General features: G+C 42.9%; 1 protein-coding gene across 1 annotated transcript; it reads left to right on the plus strand.

Annotated features, from left to right (window-relative positions):
* Window positions 1-15,204: 15,204 nt before the first annotated feature.
* Window positions 15,205-21,089, plus strand: LOC100834680 (homeobox-leucine zipper protein HOX32). The gene is made up of 18 exons (XM_003561957.4): window positions 15,205-15,728; window positions 16,686-16,845; window positions 17,090-17,205; window positions 17,295-17,385; window positions 17,479-17,574; window positions 17,646-17,759; window positions 17,844-17,927; window positions 18,126-18,281; window positions 18,382-18,456; window positions 18,575-18,681; window positions 18,770-18,962; window positions 19,073-19,261; window positions 19,385-19,465; window positions 19,548-19,682; window positions 19,765-20,087; window positions 20,311-20,416; window positions 20,510-20,659; window positions 20,745-21,089. The coding sequence occupies exons 1-18, from the start codon at window positions 15,466-15,468 to the stop codon at window positions 20,889-20,891; spliced, it is 2,586 nt and encodes an 861-aa protein (XP_003562005.1). The 5' UTR covers window positions 15,205-15,465; the 3' UTR covers window positions 20,892-21,089.
* The last annotated feature ends 517 nt before the right edge of the window (window positions 21,090-21,606 follow it).

Genomic DNA, 21,606 nt, shown 5'->3' on the forward strand with positions numbered 1-21,606 from the left:
TGTTAGTATGTCATGATGCTTTTGTGGCTTTGGAGTCCTTCTTTGACGTTCTGGTGAAGATCATGTGATTCGACAACCTGCACCTTTAGGGGTGGCCTAAATACGTTCAACGCTCACGGCTTCCCATCTTTTTTTATGGGCAACTCATGGGGCTTTCTGAAACCTTTGAAATTAGTCAAATCCGTGCAGGATTACGAGTGGTGTTGTTTCCGTTCTGGTCTAATTGCAATCCTTTTGCAAAGCCTAGGTAGTGTTTCGTGTTGACTCACGAGGCCATGCCTATGCAGCTATGCTTCAGCTCCGTTTGAAGCTTCCCCAGCAAGGTAAAGATCTAACTAAATTTGTTTTGCTTGAAACCAGTGATCAGGTGTGCACATATCATTGGATAGCCATGGGTTAGTAATCTGAGAAACCATTTCCAAGAAGAGCATTTCTTAGCTTTCTCGCGGAACAAGACGATCATGTTCTCCATGCCCGTACCGGCAACACAACAACGCCTTTGCTAATTCAACTGTTGATGATTGTGAAACTCCGTGCGTATGAGTTAATTAATTTAAACCTCATGTGCTCTGCAACTTAGAACTTGATTTGGTATTGGTCTGTCCGTAAGCCTAGGATTCTCATGGAAATCATGATGGATTTTTTTTGTAATCATGAGTTTTTCCTAAGATTATCCAGCATATATATGTGGGGTGACCCACTGACTTATCTTAAGCAAGCTGCAGAGGACTTTGATTAATTACGTGGGGGTGTTCACCAAAGGTGAGACACACTGCCAGACACACGAGAATACTCCCTCGTACCTTTCCCTTGGCTCGCAAGTTACGAAAAGCAAAGCATACATCTTGCTCCTCCGTATCATATAAGTGACTCAAATTTATCTAAATATGAATGTATTTATATATTAAAATGCATCTAAATACATGTAATATTTCGGCACTTAATATGGGACGGAGTGAGTATATATTTTACAGTAAGAGGTAATTGCATCACTGGTCCAACAACTTGAGAGGTGGGAGTAGTTTAGTCCAACACGGCCGCCGAGCCGGACTAAACACCACATTTTCCACCTCTCAAGTTGTTGGACCAATGGTGCAATTACCTCTTATAGTAACTATTTTTGGAGCAAATACCAACCCTGCATCCACCTAAAATGATTTATTTATTGTAACTTTGTAAGAACAAAGGAGTTTCGTGGTATTAATATATGGTTTTAGGTCCTGCTTGGAAGTTTGATAAAAAAATCCACCCGAAAACATTTATGAACTTAGAAATCTCGGCACCAAATAAACCCTTGGAAAGAAAAAAAGAAGGTCCCGACATGAGTTTTGTTGAACTATCGGATTTGAGAAAATGACGGAAACTTCATGTCTCGATACGACCATCCAATCGGACTTTTTCAGCAGGAGCGAATTTTTTCTACTGGGCCGTAAGTTACACCCGTATTGGGCCTAAATACGGGAATTCAAGCAGGGGCCTTTTTTTTATACCGGAAACTGTAGGGAAGGCCCCCCCGACAGTAAGTCTATTAATCATTTTAAAAGTATGTACATGGTGATTATTTACAAAAGAGGCTAAGGCAAGTTCCTCAGCCAAAGAAGAAAAGGGCTAATCCCAGGAGGCTTAAATCTATATTGCAACAGAGAAATGTCTTCAATGAAATCCCTTCGTCAAGATCTGAAACTAGGTCGGATGCCCTCAAAAATCCATCTATTCCTTTGTTTCACCTAAAAGTCTAATCTGATGGGGTAATTAAGGAAGAAAATATATTTTAATACTGCTACTCATAGTGAGAGTAACTTAGGTAGTAACATAAGATGCCAACTAGACATTTTGGTGACATGGCATGGTATTAAATGAAAAAAAAGAGGGAGGTGGTAACTAGATATGTTACCATAACATCACACAAACCAAAGCAAAATGATTTTACAACCTAATAAATGACACAATGCATGACACCACATATATGTTACTACCCACTATGGAGGTGGTAACTTACACTAGTAACATATACATGTTACTACTCTATGTTACTTTCCACTATGACCAGGGTTGGTGTATAGTGCACAAATATCTAGAAATATTCTGTTTGACTAGGCTTGTTGAATCTGATGCCATATTGAATCGCGTAGGCACATAACCAGATTACCCAAAAGCTCGACTTGTTAGTGGCAGATGTGCAACATTGTCTCTTTGTGCCTCTTCCCTCCCACCGCCTGACAACCGGGGGTCGTCAAAATGGCCATGAAACAGCACCAACAACATTGTTGAGAACTTGACGATGACAGTTCCGACATTGACATAGGTTGACGATGAGAACAATGAAACCAATGAGAACAATGAAACCAGAGAGAGGTAATCGAGAAACCCTAGATGCTCAAGATTGCTTATGGGATCCCTAAATGATCGGGCCGAACTTTTGGTGTGGCTTGAAAACTTTCCTCTGATGTATCCCGTCCGGCGGCCGGCGATTTCGCCGTGTTTGCGAGTTATAATTTGGAATGTCTGCGTTCCTTTAAAAATAGTATATCATTTTCCCAACCATACCTTTTCTAGGGAAATCAACGTTCGTCGGCTGGTTTATGCACGCAGAAAGCGAAAATCATGTCGTGCTTACCATGGGCCCTCGCATGAGAATTATGAGTTACGCATGTCTGCCTAGATTGTACGAAAGGTAGCATGCATGCAGGCTACATAGCTGGCTAGCATGCAGATCTTTGCATCCACTCTTTCTTATTTCCATGGTATTGATAATTATCATGGTGAGCGCCCTTCACGTACCGACTGCTTAATCATTTTCATGTACATGCACGGCCTGGATTCATGCACGATATGCATCAAACTAGGCTAATTGGAGCCGTTCCTCATCAGTCATGTGAATGCATGTAACTCCGTTGCTGATCTGTCTGATAGATCTGTCCATCAATTGATTCGATCATCAGCTAGCTAGCAAAGGTGCCGTCACATGCTTCAATTCTGAACGCCATTTTTGTGATAATTTTGAATTAGTCTAACAAGTTGGTTTACACAATTCATATCCGAGAATCTTGGCGGCCTCGACGGTGACATTCTTCGTCGGCAGCCAAGTAATGCCGACGCCCTCCAACTTAGCCTGAGTCTGGCATTAAGGTGGGTTATAATAATACGGGTTCTTCAATCAACTTTTTTCTATTTTTTGTTTGACTAACTAAATTTTGTCTGTTTTAATGTACTTCCTCCGTCCCGAATTAACTGACGTGGATTTGTATAGATTAAAATCCACGTTGGTTAAATCGGGACTGAGAAAGTATATTTTTTCAAAACGGATTATAAAAATAATTTCATCGCAACACCTTTCAGCAATGACGAATTGAACCTTTTAGATGGAACGTTAAATTCAGATCTAGCTCTAGTCTTTCACCCGTCGTGCATCTCCTTTTGAACTAACGAGGAAACCGGCCTTATTTTTAATACTCCCTCCGTCCAACAAAGAATGTCTCAACTTTGACTAAATTTGAATGCATCTATACACTAAGTCATGTCTAGATACATTCAAATTTTAACAAACTTGAGACATCTTTTGTTGGACGGAAAGAGTACTAAAGAAATTCAAGCCATCGGTTACGCGGATCTGGTGGCTGATATTACCATCACTTTTCGGAAGGTAAGAAGCTATCAGTAATCTCATAAGGTTAACTGGACTTTCTCTTTTCACGGACAAGAATTTATTAAAGCGTTGTGCTAAGGGCATCCACAAAGGCCGACTCTTGATTGACTATTATTTGGAATTTGCTGGTGTTAAAAAAAATAGAAGAGAGAAGATAATTGCTTCTTTTTCGTGGAGAGTCAGACTCTTAAGGCAAAAATCGACTGAGAGTCAAGTAAGAATCAACTAAGAGTCAATCTATTTACCATTGTACTCCATCCGTCTCATATTAAGTGATTCAAGTTGTCTAAAAATGGACGTATCTATACATTAAATACATCTAAATACATGCAATATTTCGGCATTTAATATGGGACGGATGGAGTACATCACTGCATTTAATGCTAACATCTAATATAAGTAAGTGTCGACTAAAGACACAACCCATTGTATATGTTATTTTCTGCTCAACTCTAAATGATATCGGTCAATATTGTCTCTACTGTTGTAGATGTCCACAACGCAATCTGTCACTCGTAGTGATAATCTGTGAATTTTCTTATTTCACAATTTTCCTACATAGCACGTTCTTGCCAATTTTTTTGTTCTTGGTTGATAGTTTGTCGATCAATTGGATAATACATACGCGTGCAAAAATTTACCTACAAAAACACAAGTTGTATATATTCATGTCAACGAGGAAAATACAGCATCTATAGTTTTCCCATAAAATGCTATCTATGTTTTCTTACAACAACACAGGGCTTGCTCGCCTTATCTGCAAGAACCGATCGAATTTACTTTAGTTTCGTGCAAAAAATAAAACAGAGGTGTGATTAGTCGGTAGATCGGTTCCAATTATTTTTATTTGCAAACAATACCCCAGCCAATTAAACCCCAAAAACTAAAAACTGAGTGTGACAAATTCTGTACTCCAAACAGAGGCTCGGTTAGGTCGTCCCTCACGCGTACAGTACCACACCTCACCGTCCGTTCCGTCGCGCACAAAAGGAGCGGCGCCGGCCTTTCCTAAGCTAAGGGCCCATGCATATTTTTCATGGAGCCATAGGGAATAAAGCAAAGCCACGACGCAGGGGACCCGGCCGGCGGGAAATATATGCACGCGTGCTGACAGTACTTCTAGTCTACTACGTGGCGCGCTGGAATGACTCGCTAGCTCCACCACCGACCACCCGGCTAGGAATGAAGGTGATCAGTTCATCTTCGTTCTGAGCCATCCGATCCTGGCCTAACAACTCGCATTATTTCCATTTCCTACTACGACATATATGGATTGATGAGTACAGTAATATTTACACGTTAACCTGAATGCAAAGGAAACAAATTGGAACAAAACTCAGACAACAGAGAGCTCATTAATTTGCATTTAACAGGCATGTGTGTGCACTAGATGACCTAGCTAGAGATCTCTATATCTAGCTAGGCCATGAACCCGGGCCGGCCAGAACCCCCCAAAGGGTGGTGACATGCGTGCATGGACGCCCACATACAGTACACCGGGCATGCTTTGCTTGCACTACAATGCCAAGGCCCCCACATGCCCCCCCAGCAGCTGATCTCCCTTTCATATTTTCTTTTTGCTTACGAGGGTCGACAGAGATGAAGACAAGGCATGGGAAAAGTGACATGAGCACTCATCATGCCATGCCACGCCAGGGCCAGGGTCGACAACGGCCTACACACACACACACACACACAGAAAGCATACATGGGCATGTACAAATTAAACTGTCTCTTATATGTACACCTGCACGACACAAGCTAGCCAGCCCGTCCCCTAGCATTTGAACCCTCTCTTTCTGATCAAATCCTCTATCTCCAGACCCATCATGGGCCATTAATTTTGTGCGGTTATATATGCATGTTTAGTTGGTAACGTACTTGGTGCTCGCAGTGGTTGCCACCCTTGTCTTTTCCTTGGTGCATCCCTGCACGGGATAAAAGAAAAGTCCCTACCTATAGTAGTACGACGTACCCACCTTTAATTCTCCTTGTGCTTACCACGTTCTTCCAACAGTCTGCAGCCCTTAGTTAAGATCCAGAACGGCCGGTGTCTATTAATTAATTCTGATCGACATGACCGGCCATCATGATGTTTTCAATAACACCAAATTAAGGTATCTACGTACGAACCAGTTTACATACATGTAATTAGCTATAGCTGTATGGCATCAACAATCATAATGCCAAACTTTTTGCATCTTGTAATTATGCAGGCCATGCATATATTCTAAGCCTAGGCTGCTAGTACGTACACTCGGTACGATCGACGATGCAAGTCTTATCGATCCTTTAATTATGAGACGTAACATATATTCTCTGGTGTTGTTGTTGTTGTTATTAGGTTTTGTCCCATTCTTGCATGCACACACGCATTGCGTGCTTAAAGTGACATGACATACGAGAGTATATCTGTATATGCATGTGCTGTACATGCATGTAACTGTAAGGGCACGTATCATTGTTCCCCCAATAACTTTAAGTGAAAATTGTTGCCGGTATGGAGTATGGAAAGCACAAAAATCAGCAGCTAGCTATCTATGCATGTCAAACCTTGGAAATACTCAAAAGGAAAGGGAAAGCCTGTGCTTTTGCGCTCCCATCTCACGCTCACTCTCTCATCTCTCTCCTCCTTTTGAGTGCATAAAGCCAGTGACAAGCTTGGGAGCGAAGGGATGAGAGGGTGCTTGGCCAGCCGGGCCAACACTCTCACTTGTCACCCATGCAAGAGAGGGAAAACAAAGAGAGAGAGGATGGGAATGGGAGAGAAGAAGGATTTTATTGGGAAGTGATGGTTGGTGCCTCCCTCATGCCAAGAAAGCTGCTAGCTTTTAGCATAAAAGAGAGGGTCCTAGTCATATGCATGCTTGCTAGCTAGGGTTTTCAAGGATTAAGAGTTAGAGAGAGAGAGAGAACTAGGGGAGAAATGTGTGGCCATTTGGGCTTCATGATCTTGACAAATCTCTTTTGCAGTGGATTTGAAAGGCTATTTTGTAACGTTCCAAGGGGCAGGAGTGCCTTTTGCTTCTCTTATTTTGATGTCACACTACTCAGCGTGTTCCTCCCCTTTTTGTTAGCCTCTAGCAAAAGCTGGCCACCAGAAAGCAATTGAGAGCGAGCATTCTTACCCCGTGGGATGCCTAGATAGGTTCGTTATCTTAAATCGATTGTGTAATAACTACTGCAAGAGAAACAATCATAGGAGACCTATGAGATTTGTCATTTGACCTGTCATGCACTCACTTGCAAGAAAAATAACCACGTTATATGTGTGCTTTCATCACGTGAACTCTCAGTGTTTGATTATTTTAGGCATTTGTAAGAAAACCTAAAAAAATAAACTTTTAAAAAACGACTCTAGTAACATAACTTGATTGTAAAAATCGCCCCTAGCTTGCTTGCTAGTATGTGTACAAACAAGATCGTTGCACGGCTTGTAGGCAAAAGGAGTTGCTTGCTCAGTTCATCGAGACCACATAGTAAATACAACTCACATCGGTGTCATAGCTAGCTAGCGCCAATTTGCGATTCATAGGAAATAGTGCGGGGGAATGGGGAAATATGTTACTCCCTCCGACCCATATTACTTGTCAAAATATTACATGTATCTAGACACTTTTTAACACATAGATACATCCATATTTGGGCAAATTTGAGACAAGTAATATGAGTCAAAGGAGTACATGTTTTTTTAATATATTTTGGACTTATCAGTGGTGTGGCAACCTAGCTAGGTTAATAATTTGCATGCGTGTGCTAAGCCCCAAGTATGGCATAGGTCACATGGGAAAATTAAGGCGAATAATTAATATTGGCTGGTTTATTTACAGAAAACTAGTTGGATGATCCCCATGATTGGGTGATTATATATATGTAATGGTAACAGTTCTGATACATGTATGGGGTATATGATTGAAATAATTTAATCTACATTGTTATAATCAAACCCAGAATAATATGTGGTGTATTTTCTCAGGACGATAGGTAAAAACCTCTAACCCCTAAACCCTAGTGTAGTAGTGTGCGAGCTAACTTGAAGGCTCCTTTCAACCACTAATAATGTAACAAATTGTTCAATTTTTTAAGCTACCAGACTCGGCTATTTGTATATGTCATGTTTTGATTAGCAATAATAAGTCGCTAAGGAATTCAACTGTATGGTCAGGATCATGAATCAACCGTAGAATTTATGTATAACTGTATAAGCTTTCGTACATTAATGTGATTGATTCCTATTAATATAGTATATACTACTCTTTAGTGATTCAGTGCTTTAACTCTTTAAGCTATAGCAGCAACAACAAACCAGAAGTAGCATGCATGGAAATCTGATCAGGCAAGTTAATATAGACATAGCTGGTTTTCAAAAACATTTGCTAATAATGTACAGGCCAAGCATGCACTTATCTGCAATGGATCCATTCATCCCCAGTTGCTAACCCTAACCTCAAGAATATCTTGCGTCATGTCAGCTTTTACATGTCTCCCTGTCTGCCGTTCTGAAGCAACAAGACGCAAGCATGAGTGCATTAATGCTTTCACCCGAATTATTTCGTCTTTGATATCGATCGTCGTTTCTGTTTCCAGAAACACTCCCGTGTCAGTGTCCGCGTGGCAGCTGCGTGACAGCGATGCAAAGAACTGATCTTGATGAATACTTTCTCCGTTCCTAAATACTGAACCGACGGAGTAGAAAATTGTATGGAAGAGTTAGCTTCTGGTTGCACTAACTTCTTGCAGATGTCAAAGGTGAAAGATGACACACGTATTAATTACAAGTCTTTCTTTATGTTACTTGTTCTTGTGTTTTTAGTTCAAGCTAGCTAAAATGACGATGCATTAACATAAATAAAAGTAGCCATATATAAATTCACATGCAAAAAGGTTATGTGAACTTTATGGCAAATCTTGGCAACTGAAAACAACGGAGACCAAATCTAGGTCAAAGTTACCAAATTTCGGCAAGACGACAAGCTTCCGTTTTACATGGATGCCTATGTGCGGATGTTTAACTGATTCAACACCTATGGATTAATTATTGTTTCCTCGGCACCTTCAAAATATGACTTTTTGATGCACACATTTTCCGCCGAAAACTTTTTCTCTTCTTTTCTAGACGGCCACAATCTGTGATCATGAGCTAAAGCCTGCATTTGTGGGGCTTAGTGGAATTGGCATCCCTTTGTGTGCAAGGCACACATCAGCGAAGCCCGAGAAAATTAAAGATGCAAATTGGTTCATGCGTGCATGCTTTGCTGGCCGGGCTCAGTGCTCCGATTACGTACTAAATGTGCTAATAAAAACAAACATATCTGAAGTACCCCACTAATTAAATACTGTTCTCTCTCTAATGGCATGCACTTTGAGGCCCTAAAGTTCTGTTTTGTTCTTTATTTCCTCTTGGAACTTGTAGGTCCCCAAGGTGGTATGCTTTAGTTTGTTCTGATAACACTGCAAGTGGTGGCTGTTTAGAAATTTCTATATTTGTTCCATTTGAGCACGTTGGATTTGTTTAATAATATATGCTGCTTCCATCCCATATTACATGTATTTAGAGAAATTTGAGTCGCTTAATATGGGACGGAGGGAGTACTATATATATGTGCATTGCTACGGACTAAGAAAAAACTTTACACTACTGCAGGAGTATAGATATAAATTATACGTTCAAGGCAAGCTTGCTTTTTATATACCCAGCATGCATGTGTAGGTGTAAGGAAAATATAAAACGCGAAGCTGCTACTTTTCTTCGGCGAGATTTTAGGGCGCAGCTGGGATGTATAAAGACCAAAAGGTTTCAAAATTTCTGTCAGAAAGGGTTAGGTGATTGCATGCGTCCCCTTCTCCGGGGTGCATGTGGCCTAGCTAGCACGCATGCGCACCACATAGAATTGAAAACTTTACCAGGTTAGGTGCAGCTCGTGCGTGCATTACAGCTTGATATATTATCAGATTTAATTAATTATGCCACTACGTGGTTGCATTTTACCTTTTCAGCCAGTCAATGCCCGAGAAGCAGCATGCACAGTACATGTGGAGGGGGGAAACACTAAAACCAGGCAGGGGCATGAAAAGAAGAATTAAAGGAAAGGAGCTACAGCTAGGACCGAACACTCATATCAAAAGGGGCCATGATGATCCAAATCCAAACATTCCCCCTGCTTCCTCTCGATCAGCTCGCCTCGCAGTTTGCACTGCACATTTGCATGCATGCCCAGGCCATGGATTTATGCAGCTAGCTATACACAAACAGAAAACACAAACGCATGCACATACATATGCACACAAAGAATGTAAAGGGAAAAGCTGATCAAAACTGGCCCCGCCTCGGAGTCAGAGATAAGATTGCACCACTACCTCAGTAACCAACATCACTTCAGTTCTGCCTGTTGTATGCACGGTGTGGCAAGCAGCAGTATGGGGGCCCCTCGGCGTGCGCGGGAAGCGCCGGGCGGTGTCGGCTGCTGCCGCGGCAAAGCCTGACGCCCGATGGAGCACGCGCGCCGGCCGGCCGGCACTCCGGCCCTCGGGCCCTGGCCGCGCGAGCGAGCGAGCTGTGTGCGGCTTCGATCGGTGGCCAATTAATTGGGCCAACGCAACGCAAAGGCGTCCAGCACCAGCTAGCTGCCTAGCTTTAACGTCGCCGGCCGGTCGCGTCACGCGTGTTTGTAAAGCAAATAAGCCTCGCTCTCTGTTGCGGTGGAGTTCTTCCGCCGGCCGATAACCTCTGGAACTGTTGGCCTCCTGATCGACCCGTGTTAGCAGAATCTTGAGTACGTACTAGTACGAGTAGTAATCAGGCTAGTTTCACATAAAGCTTTTCTTGTGTGTTTAGGATTGTAATTAGTCCAGGTCGTGAGTCCTAGTCCTAGTCTGTGTGCTCTTGTACTAAGGGTATATATATACACGTGTAGGCTGAGGTTGTAACGTGAAGCTTGTACCTTGTGATTTGAGAAAGAAAAAAAAAAAAAAGAAAGAGCACGGTACGCGTCCTTGGCCAAATGATCGTCGTGTGCGTGTGCATGTTCATGTGATTGATCTTTGAGCAAACCCAACAACCCGTCCATGATTAATCTCCAGCATTCCGGATTGGGGTAGCTAACATGGCATGCCTCTAATGGGGTCAGCTACTCAGCTGCCCTAGTTACTTGGCTGGTTAATTTGCAACAGCAATCGATCGAGCTACATTAAGACGGAGAGAAAAGTAATTACTTTTTTTGGTTTCTCAACTGGCAGCAAAGTTTAAAAATGGTTACTGAACATGAAATGTATACATTTGGTCTTTCAAATTGACAAAACTGTGTACTTTTGACCACTCTCTCGAATTCAAACAGTTGACTCCACATGAAACGGTTTTCCTCAGATTAATTTTTCCTCGTTGGCGTCAGATTTGACCAAGAAATGTTCACTGAACTCGAAATCGTATATATTTGGTCTCTCAGATGTGCATTGTGGCATCAGATGTGGAAAATTATGGGAGGAAACAACGCCACGTGGAATTAAAACCGATTGAATACAAATAAGGGGCGAAAAGTATCTAGTTTTTGCCAATTAAGTGCCCAAATGTATACGATTTTCAAGTTTTTGCCAATTAAGGGCCCAAAAGTATCTAGTTGTGCAAAGCGAGAGGGAGAAACTGTTGGGAGTTAGAGATTTTTTTTTTTCTTCAAGGGGTGGAGGGTGAGATTAAAGAATTAAGTAGTATGGAAAACATATGGATGCATGGATCGCAGAGGCAATATGTTTACATAATCGAGAATATTCTAACAAAAGACATGTCAACTAAATGTTAGACGGTAAATAAGAAGAAGAATACAAGGTGCCGCTGACCAATAGATCTGTCGGCTTACCGTTGGCCAACATGGCTAGCCGTCCAGTGGAGTGTCAAGCTAATTTCCTGTTGGTTAACTGACAAGCTCCTTGACGTATTTTTGGTAACCGACAGAGCCATAGTTCTTCACTTTGTGTATATTCGTGCTCTAAATAATTAGACAAAATTAGTAATGCAAAAAACCCTGGATGAGTTAGAGCTGTGGTTTGATGTAAATCAGTACTAGTTTGTGTGACATGAGATTGCAATCTAACCACCATGGACATAACCTGTCAATGAAATTAATGAACCAGATGCAACAATAATAAAGTGTACAATACTGTACAGTATACACACGCACCCTACCTCGTTCTTTAGCACTGGAGAAACACATGACTACATGCAAACCTATTATCGATCCATCGATCTAAAGACCGTAGCCGTTGTATACATGCACGAGCTACGAGATGACGATTTAACTCCTGCAGCTTGATTTGCAGCTTATCGTTCCATGCATTCAATAGAAGGAAGAATGCATGATGAAACATGCGAAGGCACCTCGTGCCATCTCCTGGTCTCAAGCCGACAAAATTAAAGCATTGAAGTTTCTGATCGAATATTCGATCTCGAATACTATTTGGGCTCCTCCAAGCATGCTCCTAGCTTCACGTGAAGAATTTTGCTTGGGTTCGTCCCGCAACAGTAACGAAAGTATGTACTCCGGTACAACAAAAAATGTCTCAAATTTGTCAAATTTTGAATGTATCTAGAAATGATTTAGTGTATAAATGCATTCAAATTTAGTCAAAGTTGAGACATTTTTTGTTGGACGGAGGAAGTACATTGATTCACTGTATTCTTCAGTAGATATTTCGTCTTTAACTATCAAAATTAGGTATTTTTCCTTCCTTGGCACTCTATAAGCCCATTTTCTCCTCCATGTCGTCAACACCTAGGGTCTAGAGCGTGAACCAACAGTTCTCCTTGGGGAGCGGGCGCCGCGAGAATCATCGTGATTTGGCGTATGATGCCCCCATTTGTTCACGGTGGATGGCCACGTGGAAAATTAGATTAAAAAACGTTCCATGTTAGCGCCAATACTGCTTTCCGTGAGCAGAGAGAGACCTAGATTGTTCATGTTAACGAATACCACCTTTCACGGGTATTCGGTTTTGGTAAGTAACAGAAAAATATATTTTTCCTAATGTTATTTACATACTATTGTAAATTGAACATGAGGAAAAATATACACATCCCCGCAAAGAAGAGAGGAAAAATATACATTCGATTGTAAATTAACATGATGGCATATGAAGTAGCAAGTCCAGCTAGTGAATCGTATGAAGTTCCGGTTGCATGGCAAATCCGGACCATGTTATTCATCTCAATTTTTAAAGAATGCCTTCCGCAAAAAATTAAATGTAACCATCACATTGAGTAATGAAGCTATCTTTTTCTTTGCAAAAGAAATAATAATCAAGCACTTAACTGATCAGAACAGTCAAACATGGGCTCAATATCCCCTTTAGCTAGGTCAAATTGACATCACCCTTTATCCTTAAATAGTGAGTAAATTTCGCAAAACCACAGTTTTTGGGGTAGTTGTGTCGTTGAGCAACATTGTGTCGTTGAACGACGGTTAACGAAAAACCTTTCGCAGAACTACACTTTTTGAGTCAACTCTCAGTCAGCCCAAAACCGGGTGGTTTCGCGGTTTCGTTTGATTTTTTTACCGGTGGGGCCCACCTATCAGACGCCACGTCGGCCCCGAAAACTTGCGGGAGTGAGAAGGAGGGCTGGGGCTTTAATCATGGGCTAACGGGTCAGGTCAGGTTGCGGCCGACATGGCGTACAACGGGTGGCCCCACGTGTAAGAAATCAAGCAAAACCGCCAAACCACTCGCTTTCGGGCTGACTGAGACAACTTGACTCAAAATGTGTCGTTCTGTGAACGGTTTTCCGTTAACTGTGATTCAGCGACACGACTGTCACAAAAATTATGGTTTTGTGATCTTAAATAGTAGAGTTTTAATCTTCAACACTGATTTGTGTCGGAAGTTGCAAACATGTTTGACGTCTGTGGTGTTTCCACAGATTGATGTGTGACTCTATCACTAAACAAATCAGTTTAGTTAGGTATGTGAAAATATCACTTAAGACTTCAATAGAATGGAAGCATAAAAACTCACATGATAGACCACGCAATCATAGCAAAATAGGAGTTCAAAACAGAGAAAGTACTGTTGAGAAGTATTTGGATGCTGCATAAGAGCACTGCAAGTATATTTAGCGAAAGATAAAGTTTGCTAGAAAAATGCAGAACATTGTCCCTAAGATATGATAAACTCATGTTCGAATCTATTATATAATTAAAACAGAAAGACATGAAGCCAATACGTTCTGCTACAGGCTAAATAATCTCCATCGGTAAAAATAGAAAATAAGATATTCAGATAAAAGTACACATATATAATCGTGCCACCCTAGAAAGGAAAACCAATTAAAAAATTAATAGAGATAGAATCACATTTTACTTCCTTAAAAATACAAAAATATATAGTGAGTCTAAGCGTGCAAACACATGGGTCCGGCTACTTCCTTCGGAAAAAAAAGTATAGATCGCGTTTATAGGAATCCTATAAATCGTTCAAAAGGACCGGCTAGATGTATGGGACCTTTCTAAAACACAGGATTCGTACATGGAACCAGCAACGGATGGTGAGACCAAGCTAGCGCATAGACGATGGCATCACGACCAGACCTAGTTGTGCAGCGCAGCAGTGCATTCACGTACCCCAACGGAATCAGATCAGAGCACAGCACATATGAACAGTTTTATACGCTCTCTCCTCTGCTTGTTTTGTAACACAACCTACCAAGCGTGGACAAGGCAGAGAAAGCACGTATCAGGTGGGGGTGGATGCGTTGGAATACGGATATACATCTGGATATTCCAAAATACGTATCCCATCACAAGTCGGCGTCCTGATCTCTTTGATCCAAATCTATTTATATCTTAAAGCTAGTTGGCACACGAGGAAAATAATAATCTAGGACGGAATTTTCCAATACTCTCACTGATAATTCAGACCCATATGTCATATCCATTTTCGTGCTCAATCTCTCTTCTATTATTTATCTTGCTTCCTAATCGTAAAACGGGTCTAACTGAACAATGCGTAGGTTATGAACATGGGATGTATGCGTCCTCGGCATGTATTCAATCAAATGATTCCAAATCAGGAAGCGTTATCACAGAAAAACAATTGACCAAACGAATTTTAAGGTCAGGAATTAATAAAGTTAGCGCCCTGATTTCAGGGAATAGAATTTTAAAATTCATTTCAGGCTTCCTCTATAAGGTGAAGATTGAAAATGGACTTTTCTCTAAATTAAATCAGATACGTTGGGTCCCATGAAACTTAGTTTTACAAAAAATTGAAAAATATTTGTAGCCTCGTGAACTTTACTCAAATAATCATTGACACGCCCCGCAAAAAACATGTACACTAATGGGTCTGCAGTCAGACAATGGGAGCGGGATTGTTCATTCGTCAGCCTTGTGCACGGCGAGAAAAAAAATCAAACAACGGAGAAGAATCTCTTCTCGTTCGCAAGTGAGGGAAAAAAAAGAGAAAGATGAAGCTGACTCGTATTACCAAAACGCCCCTCCTCCCTGAACACCTCACCATAGTACTCTGCTTTCCCAGAGCACAACACTTGTATAAACAACTCCAGAGCTCTCTGCTTTCCCCTTGTTCCTCCTCTGTTCCACTATTAAACCAACCCCCTCCTCTCTCGCTGCCTTTCCCTTTCCCCTTGCGCGCTCCCACTTCCTTCCCCACCTCACCGGCGCAACAACTCCCCGAAGAGACCACGACCATGGCGTTCACGGGAGGCGACGTGTGCGCTCTCGCGTGGAGGACATGACGCGGCGACGCCCGTGGCCGTGGCTCCTCTCCTTAGTACTCACTCGGTTGGCGGTGGTCGTCCTGGTAGCGGGCTCCGGATGGCGGGGGCGATGGTGGCGGGGTTGCATGGCGGGGGCAGAGACAGAGACCGGGATAGGTCGTCGCCTGGCGGCGGTGGGGCGCCGCAGGTGGACACGGGCAAGTACGTGCGCTACACACCCGAGCAGGTGGACGCGCTCGAGCGGGTCTACAGCGAGTGCCCCAAGCCCAGCTCGCTGCGCCGGCAGCAGCTCATACGGGAGTGCCCCATACTCAGCAACATCGAGCCCAAGCAGATCAAGGTCTGGTTCCAGAACCGCAGGTGCGCACTTGCTCTTCTACAACTCTCGATCTGACGCTATCTCAGTGCTTCCTTTGGGGGTTTTTTGAGTTAAAATTTTGCCTTCTGGTGGAACGCTTCGTTGGTTCGTTAAGCGGCCGTGGCAACAAAACAATTAAGTAAAAAAAATGGTGTTGGCCCTCAAGTTTTGGTCTTATTCTTATGATGTTTCTTTCTGATCCTACCACTGAACTGGCACGCATGTCTGCTTTCCGCGCGGCGGCTTTCACTTTGGCCTTTTTTTGGTTAGTGGTTCTGGGGTATGTCTCGTTTAGTTTGTGGAAGCAGGCACCTAGACACCTAGTAGTATGTGTAACGCCCAAATTTGAGTTTGGTTTTTGGTTTGAGTGGTCTAAAAATTGCTAATGCTTCGTCATGGTTTCCTGTCAATACTGAAAATCGAGTGCCTGTGCCTTGCTCTACTAAATGACTCTTCTCAGGATTATTGCCATTTGTGGCGTGCTGGGGGAGGAGCAGACACTTCCTTATTTTGCTAGTTCCTTGTTCTTGCAAAGTGTTGTTCTAGGAAAGTTCTTTTGTATTCTGTATCTTGACTCAACTAGTTTGATTCTTCTAGAGCGCTTAGAAGTATTGTGTTCTTGTTTACATTTAGAGAGAGTTACCCAACACACTTGTTCATATATATTTACGCAGTATTTTAAGAGTGGCAGGGATATATCATTTTCAGGTTGGACAAGGATCAACATTAGAAGTTATTATAAATTAGAAGTTGCTTTCTGCCACAACAATGTGTAGCTGAAATACCTTTACCTAACACACTTGGTACTCACCTGGGATGTGATATGTCAAATGTTAGCAATAGCACAGGAATCCCGTGCATTATAACAATCGCTGTCTTGGTTTTCTTCATGAGCAAGTGACATTTTTGTAGCTCTTGTTTTGATGTGGCTGGCGTTTGATGTTCCTTGTGTTTGCCAGATGCCGCGAGAAGCAACGGAAGGAGGCCTCTCGCCTGCAGACTGTGAACCGGAAGCTGTCTGCGATGAACAAGCTGTTGATGGAGGAGAATGACAGGCTGCAGAAGCAGGTATCCCGTCTCGTCTATGAGAACGGGTACATGCGGACGCACCTCAGTAATGTGAGATTCATCCCATCAAATACTACTCAAATTGTGAATTTATCTATAGATTCTTCGAAGAGATCATTTGAGAGCAATTTTGACCATGTGCTTAGCTACTGATTTGAAACCTGATTGCCCATGAGCTGAATGGTTGTCGTCTTGTAGGAAAAAAAAACTCATTTGTGTTTTGGATTTATGCATTTTCTGCTGTTCATCTTGATGGTTCCTGCCCCCCTAATGTTCTATGTAATGATGTTTGCAGCCTTCTGTAGCAACTACAGACACGAGCTGTGAGTCTGTTGTTACAAGTGGTCAGCACCAACAACAGCAAAATCCAGCAGTTCCGCGTCCGCAAAGGGACGCGAACAACCCAGCAGGGTAATTGCGGTGCCTATTGCCCTTCATTTTTTCTAAGACCATTTCATGTTCTTTTGCTTAAGTTTGATAGTATTCTTTATTTTTGTTAGTCTACTCGCTATCGCTGAGGAGACCTTGGCAGAGTTCCTATCCAAGGCGACGGGAACTGCTGTTGATTGGGTGCAAATGGTTGGGATGAAGGTAATGTAATCATTGCAAGTGGTGGAATTGTGGCATGCGTTGATTATTTAAACTCCCTTTTCCCGGTGAATTGAAATGGGCATTTCTTTACAGCCTGGTCCGGATTCCATTGGAATCATTGCTGTTTCGCACAATTGTAGTGGCGTAGCAGCCCGAGCTTGCGGTCTTGTGAGCCTTGAGCCCACAAAGGTATGTTAATTCACCATCACGGAGCTTTATGTTTCCATTCAGCAGACATCTCCTAATAGACTACTACATAGGTTGCTGAGATCCTCAAGGATCGCCCCTCTTGGTACCGTGACTGCCGGTGTGTGGATGTTCTCCAAATTATCCCTACGGGTAATGGCGGAACTATTGAGCTTATCTACATGCAGGTATGTGCATCCTCTTACAAGTTATAGTTAACATTGCTTTATTTCTGTGTTGCATGTAACATGGTTGTTCTTTCAATTATGTAGACGTATGCACCGACGACTTTGGCGGCACCACGTGACTTTTGGATACTCCGCTACACTAGTGGTCTTGAAGATGGCAGTCTTGTGGTATTGATTCCTTCTTTGCTAGTTGTGATTCTGTCATTTATGTTGGGTTATTGGTCTATTTTCAACTTCTCTGTTGGGTTTGGTCTGTACAAGCGCCTTTTCTTGGGACATTCTACTGTGATGTTGATGGTACTGGGTTGCCTCCTTCAAACTGTTTATGCTGAGATTTGGTACCTGTTACTCTGCCTTCTTCTGTAGATTTGTGAGAGATCATTGACTCAAGCCACTGGCGGTCCATCAGGACCTAACACTCCAAATTTTGTCCGAGCTGAGGTGCTGCCTAGTGGTTATTTAATCCGCCCTTGTGAGGGGGGTGGCTCCATGATCCACATTGTAGATCATGTTGATTTGGATGTAAGCAGAAGCGATAATTTTCTAATATTTTTTATACTTGGTAAGATTTAAATATGTGTCATATGGTACATGCACCTTACAAATCCCTATCTCTTTGCAGGCTTGGAGTGTGCCTGAGGTTCTAAGACCACTTTATGAGTCTCCAAAGATTCTTGCACAGAAGATGACAATTGCTGTATGTTTTAGCTTTGCCTTTCCCTTGAGATTTACTAGTTGGTACCAAGTATTTTCCTGTTTTTATGGCACTAACATGTCAAACATAAAATGACAATTGCTGGCTCATTTTTGTGCAGGCACTGCGTCACATTAGGCAAATTGCGCATGAATCAAGTGGAGAAATGCCCTATGGAGGTGGGCGCCAGCCAGCAGTTCTAAGAACATTTAGCCAGAGATTGAGCAGGTTTGTAGCAATACTCAGACTGATGTAACTTCTAAAAAAATACGACCCATGCATGCCCCATGACAAAGGTTCTTGACATAATTTGCAGAGGCTTCAATGATGCTGTTAATGGATTTCTGGATGATGGCTGGTCATTGATGAGCAGTGATGGTGCCGAGGATGTTACAATTGCTATCAACTCATCTCCAAACAAACTTGTTGGATCTCATGTCAACTCCTCCCAGCTGTTTTCTGCAATTGGAGGTGGTATCTTATGTGCAAAGGCTTCGATGTTGCTGCAGGTTTTGACTCATAAACCATCTATGTTTTTAGTTAGCATAATTAGTTGAGCAGCTGATGTTCATGTGACCTGACCATAACTAAGCCTGGTCAACTTGTTTTCATGATGTAGAATGTACCGCCTGCTCTACTTGTGCGATTTCTGAGGGAGCACCGCTCTGAATGGGCTGATCCTGGTGTTGATGCTTATTCTGCTGCTGCTTTGAGAGCTAGTCCTTACGCAGTTCCTGGTCTACGAGCTAGTGGGTTTATGGGCAGCCAGGTTATACTGCCACTCGCACACACCTTAGAACACGAAGAGGTATTTCAAGTTAGCTAACTTTTCTATTTATAACATCTTAAGTTATTATAATGGCCTTATGCTAATTAATAATTATTAATTATTAACCAGTTGTCATTCGTCAAACTAACTTATAAATTGCAGTTCTTAGAAGTTATTAGGCTCGAGGGACACAGTCTCTGTCATGATGAAGTTGTTCTATCAAGAGATATGTACCTTCTGCAGGTATGTTTTCAGACAGCACTAATTTGCATCTTTTTTATTTTATTAGTTGCATTCGGCTTACAAAATTATATCTTCAATGCAGTTATGCAGTGGTGTTGATGAAAATGCTGCTGGTGCATGTGCACAGCTTGTCTTCGCACCCATTGATGAATCTTTTGCTGATGACGCACCACTGCTACCTTCGGGCTTCCGTGTGATACCACTGGATGCCAAGACGGTTAGTATAGTTTGCACTGCTTGCATTGATCTTGCCCACTGTCTAAACTAACAATGGCCTGGTATTATGCACTTGACTGCAGGATGCACCATCTGCAACACGCACACTTGACCTTGCATCTACTCTTGAGGTTGGATCTGGTGGGACTCGTGCTGCCAGTGACGCACCCAGCACCAGCAACACAAGATCAGTCCTTACCATTGCTTTCCAGTTCTCGTATGAGAATCACCTTCGAGAAAGTGTTGCCTCAATGGCTAGGCAGTATGTGAGAACTGTGGTGGCATCGGTGCAGAGAGTGGCCATGGCAATAGCCCCTTCCCGTCTGGGTGGACAGATTGAAATGAAGAACCCTCCAGGATCTCCCGAGGCTCATACACTTGCAAGGTGGATTGGCAAGAGTTATAGGTAATTAAAGGCTAGCTATCTTCTTTGTTTCGTCTTTGTAGAACCACCTTGAATTGCACATTAGAGAAGTGACAGCACCAATCCAGCCATCAATTTAAGCAGTGGTAGTCATTTTCTTAATAAAAAATTTTTAACCGCTGGTAGTTTTTTTTTAGAACACTGGTAGTTGTATTGACTTTCTTGAATTTGGCAATGTAGTGATCGGTTGCATTAAAATTTCCAGGTTTCATACTGGAGCAGAACTCCTTTGCACCGACTCACAGAGCGCGGATGCTTCCTTGAAAGCGCTGTGGCAGCACTCAGATTCAATCATGTGTTGTTCCTTGAAGGTCAGTTGTGTGCTTGCTCATGTTCTCATCCATATGCTCACATTATTGGTGTTGCGTGGGCCTAACAGAAGACTTGACTTGCAACAAATTTAGGCTGCCCCTGTGTTCACCTTCGCCAATCAAGCCGGCCTTGACATGCTGGAAACGACGCTGATTGCTCTACAGGACATTTCGCTTGAGAAGATCCTCGATGATGATGGCAGAAAGGCACTGTGCTCCGAGTTCCCTAAGATCATGCAGCAGGTATGTGTTGTGGATGACAGCCTCGCCCCATCTCCTTGTGCAAGCTCAATAGTAATTAACAACACTGAACTCGTCTCGTCTCCAGGGTTTTGCCTACCTCCCAGGCGGTGTGTGCGTGTCGAGCATGGGGAGGCCAGTGTCATACGAGCAGGCGGTGGCATGGAAGGTCCTAAGCGAAGACGACACCCCTCACTGCCTCGCCTTCATGTTTGTCAACTGGTCATTCGTGTGAGAAATTTCCCCCTAGCAGTCAGTCGCCTTGTATTTGTTGGAGCTGTCTTATATAAATCTTAAATACTTATGTACCGGTACTCGGTATCGCTTTTGTCAAGACTTTGTCACCCTGTGGAATTGGAACACGCTGCTAGTGTACTTTGTTGCTCCCTGTATCAATATCAAATGGGCTTGCGTGTCCTGTGAGTTCTGATTTGTGATGATGAGTGGGTTCTTGTTCCAGGCTTTGCCATCTGGTTTGCTTGCTGCCTCCGCATGAAATTGTTTTGCCATAGTGTGAATGAGATGTGATGAGGCCGTTTGCCGACCTCGGACGTCCGCCAAAGATGTGGCGGCAGCGTGGCGCTGATGCGATGGGTGCCGGACTGCCGGGTCCTGGGAAGGTGACTGGCGGTGGGCTAAAGCTAATGTTGTGGCCACATAGCATCCAATGAGATTTGGTTGGCTGCTATGATGGGATCCGGTGGTCAATCGTCAATGGCATGGTCGTGAAAGACTGGAAGTAAGGCGAGAAAGCTGCAGCCCGGGACACCTGAGGATGGCGACGGCCCTCCCAACTACCCGTGCGCCTTGCCAACTTGCCGTGTTTTGACCGGTTCCTACGAGCCGAGAGCACCGCGTTGTCAACACAAGACTGGTGGGTGGTCATGGCCAGAACTCGGACCTTAGAATTTTAAGTCTAGGTCTTGCTTGATGCTTCTTCCATCCAACAT

Source organism: Brachypodium distachyon, chromosome 1, assembly GCF_000005505.3.
Source record: "Brachypodium distachyon strain Bd21 chromosome 1, Brachypodium_distachyon_v3.0, whole genome shotgun sequence".
NCBI classification, from domain to species: domain Eukaryota; kingdom Viridiplantae; phylum Streptophyta; class Magnoliopsida; order Poales; family Poaceae; genus Brachypodium; species Brachypodium distachyon.